At 40.9% G+C, this 12,187-nt stretch overlaps 1 protein-coding gene across 1 annotated transcript in view; it reads right to left on the bottom strand.

The window, feature by feature from the left end:
* Window positions 1-12,187, bottom strand: part of cyth3b (cytohesin 3b) — a 30,206-nt gene that overhangs the window by 3,410 nt on the left and 14,609 nt on the right. The window contains exons 2-11 of the mRNA XM_072443365.1: window positions 7,788-7,870; window positions 7,141-7,205; window positions 4,445-4,511; window positions 4,208-4,326; window positions 3,813-3,893; window positions 3,259-3,371; window positions 2,331-2,479; window positions 2,075-2,186; window positions 452-528; window positions 74-145 (exon numbers count right to left, since the gene is read on the bottom strand). Coding sequence (XP_072299466.1) covers window positions 74-145; window positions 452-528; window positions 2,075-2,186; window positions 2,331-2,479; window positions 3,259-3,371; window positions 3,813-3,893; window positions 4,208-4,326; window positions 4,445-4,511; window positions 7,141-7,205; window positions 7,788-7,870 — 938 coding nt within the window. The remainder of the gene's footprint in view (window positions 1-73; window positions 146-451; window positions 529-2,074; window positions 2,187-2,330; window positions 2,480-3,258; window positions 3,372-3,812; window positions 3,894-4,207; window positions 4,327-4,444; window positions 4,512-7,140; window positions 7,206-7,787; window positions 7,871-12,187) is intronic.

The raw sequence follows: 12,187 nt of genomic DNA, 5'->3' as shown, positions 1-12,187 counted from the left end.
AGGTCAAAGGAGCACACTTTAGACTCCATTTGAGATAAGCTGGAGATCTGGGGTAACACAATTTTCAACTCACTGGCTTCCTGGGCTCCTCCACTTCTCTGATGCTTAAATTTTCTAGTGGAATGATCCCACGTGGCTCCTTATCCTAAAGAAGAAGGGCGTTAGAAGAATGAAACAAATGTATTGAAAGTATCAGTGATGTAGGAGCTTGACCTGGTATAAATGGAGTGTGTGGAGCAGTGCGTGCAGAGGACAGGACATAATGAAGGATAATGTGGGGCAATGGAGAGGACAGTGCTGATGTAGCAGGGACACTGTGATACCGGAGTGTTCTTACAGTCACGGAGGAAAAGCGAACAATTATGAAGTCAGCAAACTTCCTCTGAATCATGATCCGTTTATGCACAGCTTGCAAAAATGATGAGTTTCGATTGAATGAAAAATGACTTACCGTTGTGTATTCAAAGTAATAGAGGCAGTTGTCTGTCAGGATGAACCAGCGCCTCTTCCAGGTTTTCACTCGGCCCCCTGACAGGAAGAGGAAGAAGAGGCGACTCAGACCGACAGGCTCCAGTCAACAGACATTCACTTCTACAACTATTGGCACTGACTTTTTGTGAGCATCTAAAATGTTATATTAAAACTTGTCCTCTAGGGCTGTGCAATGGATCAAAATCTAACTGTGAATTATTGCTCCACTCAGTTACAACTATGGGGTAATAAAAATACATGTATTTAATTATGTTTGTTCTCTTGTTCTGTTGCTGCCACAAAACGGGAGCAAAAAATGTAATGAAAGAAGGACATTATGATTATGATTCAAAGCCACTCATCAGTTCTACAGTTTAAAACATGCATCACCAAACATTACATGCCCCTAAATGTATTAACAGTAAACAACAAATTGTTTCAAATAATTGTGATTTTGTTGACCTTGACCCATAACATTTTGATAATATTTTAACAGAGGTGGGCCTAGTATCCTTTCTATAGAGTCTAAAGAAAGTCTTAATATTCTAAAGTTTAGACTATTAATGTAAATAAAGTTTGATTTACCTCTCCTTTCAAACATTCCCTGAAATAAGCAGACATTTTTGAAGTTTTCCCAGAGTTAAATGATGACTCATTTCTCTATAAATTATTTAGCTCTGGAATTATTCATTACACAAACACAAAAACACAAAAATCTTGGTGCATCTTAGTGGAGAAGTAAAAACTGCAGATGAATGTAACTGAACATGGCACCTCCAGCTGCCCTGAAGGAACTCACAGAAACAAAACCAACACACATAAACCTACAGCAGGTTCACAGCTGCACATGTTACATTTATGCACATAAAGCACAAAAGAGAAAGTGCAAACGTCCTAATAGTTACAATTCAGATTGAGCCACTGGCGGTGTCTGGAAAGTATGTGCTCTATACAAAGTCTGTCCTTGTGTGAGCAGAGAGCAAAATATAAATCAACACCAGTCAAAATGATTGTGATTGTCTGTGCACGCTCGCTGTGACCTGAGTTTCCTGATTAGTTCCTGGAAGCAAAAAAGCCTAGAGTCACATTAGTCAACATATTTATCTTACGTTTTTCCTGTGTTCAAGCAGCTCACTCCAATAATCCTTGCATTTTACTATTGAATTATTATGGGCAAATTTCCTCTTCACATTGCACAATATGCAATAAAACACCACATCCTCTAGGGTTTATTTTTAGTGTGAAATTTGCCTGTAAAAGAGTATAGTGTGAGAAATGTGCTGCAGTAAATTGCTCCAAGGAGAACCAGCACATGAATGTAATCATAGGACAAGAGCCGCACTGGGGCATTTAAACTGGTACTTATTAGTTAGATGAGGCCACAGAGACATTACATAAAGGTGCAGGAATGTGCAGAGAGAGCCAGGTGTGAGTTTGCACTTTGCATTTTACATAATAGGATCTCAACTATTATTCTAGCACATTAAGCGAGGGAAAATGTCATACATACATTCATCATGTATTCAGAACAACTAAACTAATAGATAAACAGTTGTGCAACATATAGCCTTTGAGTAGTACAGAGAAATATGTGGACACTAACCTAGTTTGAGCAGCCATCCTTCTCTGTCGGGGTTGAAAAACGTATGTGTCAGGTCATTCCCATCATCCTCTGGGATCTTAAAAGGTTCACTCTTGATGCTGTCGTACAGATTCTACACAAGAACAAGTCAGAGAGGATAACACATTATCATAGAGTAAAAAGTAGTAGTTGTGAGCAGTAAGTTCTTCAGCTTAATTATATTTTAAAAGTTACGTTTTATGCCTCTGAAGAGACAGTGAATAGAGTCTGAACTCACCCTGAGCAGGTCCTCCGGGAGGTCTCCTCCTTCATTGATCCCCCTGTTCATGGAGATGAAGCGCTCCACAGGGGGCTTGTCTCTGACGTTGGGGTTGTGCAGACTGGTGTTTAGCATAATGATCGCAAATGATAGGACATAGCAGGTGTCTGTGGAGACAAGCACGCGGTCAGGGGGTGTAAAAGTACATGTTTGTGTTTCTTTCATCAAACTGAATGTAATGTGTTATGTTTAGAGTCAGCAAAAATGCATTGTGATTCACTAATTCCATAAAAAAATTCTGTCACAAAATCACACACTTTAGGAATCTGTCAAATAAAAAGAAAATGTAATCAACAAAGAGCCACACATCCAGGAAGAGCAATCTAACATTTGTGACAGTGACCAAGAGAATCTGAGCAGTCACAGACCCACAGAGCAGAAGCCTTCATCTTCTGGCTCAGGTCATAACTCCTGTTAACCATCTGCACACTGACTGCAGTCCACACCAGCGCTCTGATTTACAGCCCCCTCGCTGCAGCCCCAGAGATGACCAACAACGACTCAGCGTGTGTCACTGCATCAATATTCATGACCCAAGCTGTCACCTGTGCCCTCCACACACGCACAGGACGGACCAGGGGCCTGAGAGCGAGCGACCAACACTGCACTAATAAGTGCTATTGACCAATTGATCAATTCCATTATCACTGGCCGGAGACTCTTTGACTGATTACAAAGCTATTAGTAACGAGCTGTGCACTAATGCAGAAAGAAAACAACTACGCCAATAGTTTTCCCAGTCTTACAAAACAGATAAGAATAAGCCTCTATTTCCTCTCACATACGCTGTAGGTTAAAACTGTCCATCTGTCCAGACCAGAGGATGTGGTGAGCCCATGTTGTCAGTGTCTCATGTTTATTCTAGTGTGTGTGACAGAAGTGATACCTGTGGACTGGAAAACGCCGGGATTGCACTGGCAGTACCTGGAGGCAAATGCCTCCATCATTCGATCAATCTTCTGAGCTTCACCAGGCAGTCTGAAGCTCCAGAGAAACTGCCTGCACAGACACATGATGCCTCCATGAAAAATGAATGAAATCTGAGGCTTGCAAAGTACACTGTGACTTATGTACTTGAGATGTATTAAGGTAATATCTTAAATGGGACAGGACCAGGGCCAGGCTGATTTCATATGCATCATGTCCCCACACTCTCTGCTTTTATTAAATTATGAATAAGTATTCCGGATTTTTGTATTTTATTGAGACAAACCAAAGCTTCGGGCTGATATCAAGTTCAGTGGCCTACTAGTAAACAAATGTTTATGTGCTTCTTCAAAGGAGGAACAACAGCCAAAGGCAAGTTTAGTCTATACTATAATTAAAAGTGAAACAGTCAAGAAGATAATGTTTATTCATACATGTTATTTATTTCCTTTGAAGGGGTGCAGGATACCGCACTGTTCTTTTGGTTTGCTGCTGTTTTTGGTCCGCACTCACCTTAATGCTTGGACAAGGTTGAGGTCTGCAAACTCATGTAGCTCCACAAACGCCTGCAGTACTTTGATGTTGAAGTCTTCCCTGGAGAGAAGACCGTAGTCAAACACTCTGTACAAACTAAACTCAGTTTTACGGGTGGCAGACAGGAGCATCCTCAGAGTCGATCTGAGAAGCTGCTCTTTGATTTCAGAGGTTGAGGGAGATACAGGTTTAACAGTGCAGAGTGGTGTGCAGCCTGTTGTTTTGACAGCTCTATCCTTTCAATAAGAACCACATGTTATTTTACTAGCGGCCAGTCACTGCTGCTCTGCCTCATAAAGCCAGACTCTCAATTTCCTGGGGCTTTATGCTCTCGTCTGAGTTCACGCATGGGAGCTTCAGTAGAGAGAGCTCACCGTTCTCCTAAATAGTCTCCGATGACCGTTTTGTTGAGCCCCTCGCCTTTGTACAGGAACTGAGCGATGTCTTCTGGAGTGTGTTGGAGAAGATCGTTCTCCAAGAGGAACTGGATGCCCTGCAATTCAAAATCAATCGTCAGGACTTATTCTATTGTTGATCAATTGTTTTTTCAATCTGATGACAATAATAGTATTTCAAATATGTAGCTCGTATTGATTTCCAGAATGTCTGACCTTTTTGGGATCCATGTTGAATTTCTTTCTCCCCATGGCGATCTGCTTATTTCTCTGGGAGGTTTTGCTGCAACGTAAACATGATGTTATGTCTTGTGGCCGTTAAAGGCGTGGTGCTGTGCTACAGGTGGTAAATATTTGCTTCAGGAGTTGACGTGACAGTTTGTAAAAAGTTTGTTTAGGGGCGTGCACTGACATTGTTTTCTTTACACACAGGTTTGAGTTCACATTGGATTCAAATGTAGCTTGAAAAAAATCCACTACACTGAGCAGATATACAGGGCTGTCCGGTCCCTGTATGACCTGTTCTCAGTGCATGTTGGACTCCGCCAGGGCTGCCCTTTGTCACCGGTTCTGTTCATAGTTTTTATGGACAGAATTTCTAGGCGCAGTCAGGGGTCGGAGGGTGTCCGGTTTGGGGACCACAGGATCTCATCTCTGCTGTTTGCAGACGATGTTGTCCTGATGGCTCCATCAAACCAGAACCTGCAACATGCACTGGGACGGTTTGCAGCCGAGTGTGAAGCGGCTGGGATGTGAATCAGCACCTCCAAATCCGAGGCCATGGTTCTCGACCGGAAAAAGGTGGCTTGCCCTCTTCAGGTGGGTGGGAAGTCCTTGCCCCAAGTGGAGGAGTTCAAGTATCTCGGGGTCTTGTTCACGAGTGAGGGAAGGATGGAGCGTGAGATCGACAGGCGGATCGGTGCAGCGGCTGCAGTGATGCAGTCGCTACATCGGACTGTTGTGGTGAAGGAGGAGCTGAGTCGAAAGGCAAAACTCTCGATTTACCGGTCAATCTACGTTCCTGCCCTCACCTATGGTCATGAGCTTTGGGTAATGACCGAAAGAATAAGATCGCGGATACAAGCGGTCGAAATTAGTTTCCTCCGCCGTGTGGCTGGGCGCTCCCTTAGAGATAAGGTGAGGAGCTCGGCCACACGGGGGGAGCTCGGAGTAGAGCCGCTGCTCCTCCACGTCGAGAGGAGCCAGCTGAGGTGGCTCCGGCATCTGTTCCGGATGTCTCCTGGGCACCTCCTTGGGGAGGTGTTTCGGGCATGTCCCACCGGGAAGAGGCCCCGGGGAAGACCCAGGACACGCTGGAGAGACTGTCTCTCGGCTGGCCTGGGAACGCCTCGGGATCCCCCGGAGGAGTTGGAGGAAGTGTCTGGGGAGTAGGAAGTCTGGGAGTGTCTGGTTAGACTGCTGCCCCCGCGACCCGGCCCCGGATAAAGCGGTAGAAAATGGATGGATGGATGGATGAGCAGATATATGCAACTATTTTACATACATTATATTTTAGATCTACATTACAGAATTGAATGTTGCATCTTTTCTTTCAAACATATACAAAGTTCACAAACAACCTAGCCTCTGTATTCTCAAAGCTGTATTTATATTGTTCCATTGTTACTTTCCCCGAAGAGACGCTTTGCCCTGTCAGTGTCGTGTGTCTGCGCTTCCCGTTTGCTCAAAATAGCCCCGGCCGTGTTATCTTCTGCACCTGAGCCAGCGCCTGTCGCACGGCCTCACTTCACCTCATCAGCCAATCAAACAGCAGCTCCTGGGGGACTGTTTGGGTGATGTTTAGCTGCGTGCAGAGCCCCTTCACCGTTCAAACAAAGGCTGATTACATGTGCAAACAGATAATGACAGGTGTGACGTTGAGGAGGGAGTTGTAAACAGTAGAGAACAGTAGAGACATCAGGCACCAGACATCTCAAAATGTGATGCACAATGTGATGTTCCGGTGTAGATATTCTCATTCAAGAGGGCTTTATCAATTCTGAGGCAAAAGTGGTCGAGGATTCTGAATATAGACTGACCTGGAGGGAGGGGTTTGACCTAAGGCTGCACCAATTCAGAAACATATTGAACTTGTAAATTAGATCTGCAATTCAAATGTCAATGGCAGGATTCCGTTCGGAGAGCACATTTTAAACACATCCAGGAACTTGAAAATGTGAGAGAAGACTGAAATACTGTTAAATTAACAACCAGAATCCCACGCAATTTGATGTATGATGGTAGAAGTCTAAACTTCAGGATAAGCAGGTGTCATATACAGTATAATGAGACAGGATATCATATTGTTTGCAGATGAAATTATGTTATTGGCTAATTGTGATTACTCAAATAACAATTTCTATTTGATTGCAATATGTCTTGCAGCTCTAGTTTGACCTGAAACTAATAGCTATGTTATTCTTTACAATGAATTTAAGTTCCATAAGACTGAGAGATGGCACAGACACAATCCAATATCAATACTTCTTCCAATGTGTATCATCTGGCACTTGTAGTACCCCATTTCAATGGACCACTTTTGATAGACACAGGCCACTGCAGACCGGACAAGACAGAACCACTAGAGCTGTTGTGTTGGAGCTACTTTAACATCACGATTGACCAGCAATTTAGTCATTTGTAAAACTCATGTCCATATTTCCCGCATCCAAAAATTTGATTGAGGACCATTTTCACTTCAACACAAACACCCACACCCCATACACGTGCCAAAAGGATTCTTCTGTCCATGTTTTCTCTGGTTGTTTGAACAAATATAATGATTAAGCTGCAGAATAAAGCAAATTACCAGAGTCGCAGAAAATGCCACGAATAAACCTCCTCCATATACAAGTGACCTTTTCCACAGACAGCTCCATAGAAACACAGCAAATACAGATGATGCGTCTCACCTTTCTCCAACGCAGGTGAGCTGCTCGATCTCCGTCATCACCTCTGCGATCTCGAACTTCAACCGCTGCAACAAACAACTAATCAGTGCTTCGTTTTCATGTCAGATGGTGCAACGAACATGTTCTGCAGTCACATTAGCTGTACTGCTAAAAACTTAATTATCTTAATGACATGTACAGTAAAACAATTCAAAATATCTGCCCCAACAATTAAATGACACTGAGTATAAAAATATATCTTGCTTCTAACTTGTAGTGACTTGTAGTTGCAGTGCTTTTATTGAATTTCTGCCTGAAACTTTGGAATACACTTTGAAATACACTAACAATGACCATCAATGCTTGAAATAAGTAGTATTTATCTTGTTTTAAGTATATTTAAAATGAAATTGCCAATGGAACAAGCATAAAAGATCCTTCTATCCGTTCTATTAGCAAATATATATGTTTTGTACTTTTTTTTTATACTAAAATCAAGATAAATACCACTTAATTCAACACATAATATTTCCCAGTGTCATAATGTCTTAAGCAGCATTCAACATAGTTACAGTAAATTGCATGACTTGTAATATTTTGCAACCCTTACGACAAATGCATGACAGAAACTGCATAAAAAACCTAAAAAAGCAGTGGATGTAACTCACTTCAATGTCATCCAGCAGTTCTTTTTTCCTGCGCCGTATGTTGGACAGCTCATCGCGCTCGTTCACGGACAGATCTTCAGGTACTGTAGATGAGAAATAGGACGGAATCAAAAATGTGTATGTGAGTGAGAGGGGCCGGGTTAAGGATAGGGATTAAATTCACACTCGCGGCAGCCAATCAAACGCCTCGGCACAAACTTGAAAGTGGTGATTCACTCTATCGACTTAAGCAATGACCTAAATTGAGGGAATTAGCCACAGCCTTTGTCGTCGGTTCACATCAAGTTTGGGCTGTATGTGCAAATAATCAGATTTCAGTGTTGATTACAATCACAGCTCGAATCAATTACAAAAATGGTTTAATGAAACAAACATAATTCAATTCTGTTCTGAGTTATATGGACGCACGCTCGTTCTGCATCACGCAGCCAGGAGAAAAGAGGCTTTTGAAAGATGAATCACACAGTATAATGATAATACAGTATGTCTGTTCTTCCTCTGTGGGTGGTAAATGTGCACTATGTGGTAACTGTCTTGTCTATGTGATTTGTCCATGGAAAAATAATGTTTGCACTCAATTTGGAAATTAAATTTGACAGTTTTTTGATTAAATGGGACACATATGGCTGACTACACGTTTAGATGTCTTGTGCTGTTTATGTTTATTCTCTCTGTGACATGTTCTCCGTTTTTTTATTCTATTCAAAACTTTTCCAGCAGAAAAGTTGGGTGTACCTTTAAAATGTTATTGTTTCAAACAATCATGATTTAATTTTCTACCCAAATTATCTTTTCACTTTATTTTATAATTTTACACATTTATCTTTATCCCCATGTGTGGACAATAAAGGCATATCTTATCTTATCTTATCACACTCAAGCAGGGATGTCAAATTATTCAGTTAATTGATAATCGTGATTATTTAGGTCAAAATGTAATTGTAAGAACTAAAGCCTCAAACAACAAACAAAATGAAGTACTTTCAATTCAATCTGTACTCCAAATAGTGCTTTTTATTACAGCAACTTTACTTTTGCATTCAGAAAGTTTGATTCAATAAAACTAGTCACATTCAATTGGAACAGTAATAAAAATGAAGGATTTTGTTTCTTTTTTAGATTAAGGTTTATGTGTCAATAATTGTTTTATAATGATGTTTCTTCTCATAACAACACTAAATTTGATATTGTGACATCCCTAGGTCTAAAGCAAGCCAGTATCCATAAGGTTAACATCTGGTGAGGGCAGGACTGCAAATATTGGCTTTTTGATGCTAAGCACATTCAAAACCTCCATTCAATTTAATTAACAACAGCAAAGAGGAAGTGAACGATCAGTATATTGTACGTCAAACACAGGTGGGCACACACACAGACCGTGCACACTCGATTTTTACAGCGTGCGATCTCCAGAGCCACCTACTTATTGCTCATTTAACCGTGGCATGTCAACCCCCTCTCTCCTTCTCCTTTTTCTCCTCTCTTCTATCCACACATCCAACACAGTGATCCATTTGAGAGATAGGAAGTAGGTCATTTTCGCAGTGTACCAGATTGCGCTTCTCCTCCATCTATCTGCCTTTGTCCGTCTCCGCCCCCGTGCTTTAAAGTGGGGGTGCGTTTTCAAAACCCCCCCACCGAATCATACACATAAGCAGCTTTTCCGATTCCACCGTTCACCCCCCATTGGCTGCAAATAATACGGTCGAAAGAAAAGTTATTCTCTTTTCTCTGTAATCACCATTAGATTGCTTTCATAAAAATCCATATTATTCGTGCCTATTCTTGGCGGGACAAAAGCGTGAGCGGACGCAGCGGTCGTCACTTTTCTTGGTGGTAAATGGGGTGTAGGTTATCGCAGACGAGAAGGCAGTCAAGAGAGCAAGACTGGAGGAGATGGCATTTTTTGACGGCTTTGATCCACTCCTCAGTCTTCACAGGATCAACTAAAGCGTGACAAACACAGACAAACTCTGCTGCAAAAAAATGTCCTGCAGTTTATGTATCAATGCGGACTTGAGACAATAAACGATGCAGCCTGTTGGAGAAGAAACTCCAGCAAGCTCTATGTTGCAATCTAATTCATGTAACGTGCCCAGACTTTTTGTTCCCCTTTAAAACTGGTGATAGTTTATTTTCCCTGTCTCTGATTTGAATAAAACTATTTAAAAATTATCCACAGTATCTATAATAGTATCCCTTAAGTGAGATTGCAAAATTCATTGGAGTAAACGTACAGCTTTGCCATTAGTTTCGATGTGATTTAGTACAAACACCATGGGACAGAAAATCTAAATGAACTTCTTGCCGTGCGTAAAACTATGACCTAGAAATGGTGCCAAATAAAAGTGAAATGGATTGAGTTGAGTGCGATGAAGAGATAGCCCCCCCCCTGAGACATCTTTACACTCAGTTACTGTGGCTTTCTTCTTGGCTTTGCGTTTAGCAGCTTCATGAAGGCAGTAATTGTGCACAGAACAGTTACCCCGGCGGGCCACCTACGTCTGTACTGCGCAAACCTCTCCTCTGAGCCTCGCACTGCAGCTGACCAAGAGTGGCCGGAACCAGAGTTGGACTAATGGTCATTTTGGGAAAACAATTGTGTTCTGTGTTTGAGAGGAAAGTGACCCAAAACGCATTTACTACAGCATGGTTCATAACTTGTGCATTATACATAAGGCATTAAGGAGTGCAGACGTATGCAGCAGAGTCTCCCCCAAAAAACAACTTTAGAAATATGAACATGAATAAAACAAGGCAGACTAAGATGCACAATCGTATAATGGCACATGCTGCAAAACTTATGCCGGGGCTTGCATTATTAGATTGAATCCTGACATTTTTGATGACCTTAACAGGAGAAATGTACTGTAATTTCCACCTGAAGGCGGACGTTATTAAGTCCGACTGACATGTAACATCTTGTTTTCAGGTTGATCCTAGGACCTTCTGGCTGTGAAGCGAGAGCCCTAAAAACTGCGCTACTGTGCAGTAATATGAAAATAGTGTAAAACAATAGAATGCTAACTTCTGCCGCAGGATGAAAAGCCAAACCTTTAGGAAGTCCCAAACTGAGGAATTTACCAAATTTGCAACCATGCAATATGTTACCCTGACAATATTTTCATTATTTAAATGGCCAGAAACGGTTATTTGTCAGTTGTAGCCTTTAGTCATTTCAGTACGTATAAAATCTGCTACCTGCCTTAGTCACCAAACACACATATTATGTCTGTTAAAAAAACAACAACATTCTGTTAACAATTTTGTAATCAATTGATTATGTTTTATGTTTTCTGCACATATGTTTACTTTTCACTGTAGTTCAAGAAGAAAATAATATAAAAATAAAATGATGACCAAGGTAAAATTGTAAATTTTTGAGGAGTTTTAATACATTTTAGTAGAAAACTCATTGGAATTTGTATCGGACCAATATCGTGATATTTGTGAAAGTATTACTTGGCATCAGATGCAAAAAGAAAATCTGTGGTATCGCCCATCACCAATTTCCAGTTAATCCCATTAATTTCTATGAAGAACTAGAGGAAAGCAAACATTATCAATATTCATGTGTAGCAACAAGACAACAACGCACCCTTTCTCTGGATGAAAATGGCCTTGTAGTCTGTGTATTACTTAATTGCAGTTCAGATATATCATAAAACAGCCCTTATTGGTAAAATGAGACCAATGTGTGCTGTCTGCATCTAATTAAAGAGCATTTTTATTCTCCACTAGCCAGGAAGTAACGCTGATTAGCATGCTAGTTGTTGTTAGCATTGCAGTGATGGCAAAACTCCACTCCATTGCATTAACTGGGATGCTAAGGCTGAGTGTTAAAAGTGTTCAAATTAAAATAAAAAATGTTCTTTCCCATTTTTAAGACTGTAAAAATAAGGTACAGCGCTTGAACACTTCTAGAACCTTAGATTTTTCTGTTAAAATTTCTTTAAAATTGTACTCAAAAACATTTTGTTCAGCCTCATTAGTCATTCAACAGACGTGTAGTAATACACACTTCCAGGGACAGAAAAGGTCATCAGGTTTAAAGTCAACAACTGCTTATCTCCTGATGCAAAGAGCGCTGGGCAGCAGCGTGTGAAGAGTTCAGAGGGCAAAAGATGCAGAGGAAGTTCGTATACTCACTGGACCCTAAACAGTTCAAGTCTTCCCGCTTGTCAGGTCCTTATCACATGACAATTCATATTCTAAATAGTGTTTTTGTGTATTATTAAGCATTTTCAAAAGTACTAGTAATTTTGTTAAATCACTATAATTGAACTCAACAAATGTTTGTTAAAAGTTTTGTACATAACATTGATTAAAATTAAATACAATTGTAAATGTACACTGAAATTAAATGATGTGTAGGATTATAGATACTGAATGTCTATGTC

The sequence above is a fragment of the Eucyclogobius newberryi genome, unplaced genomic scaffold (genome assembly GCF_026437365.1).
Source record: "Eucyclogobius newberryi isolate DKJ021-1_F unplaced genomic scaffold, fEucNew1.0.hap1 SCAF_13, whole genome shotgun sequence".
In the NCBI taxonomy this organism is placed as follows: Eukaryota; Metazoa; Chordata; class Actinopteri; order Gobiiformes; family Gobiidae; genus Eucyclogobius; species Eucyclogobius newberryi.
The sequence above is the reverse complement of the archived record's forward strand: the minus strand, read 5'-3'. Positions and strand labels throughout refer to the sequence as shown.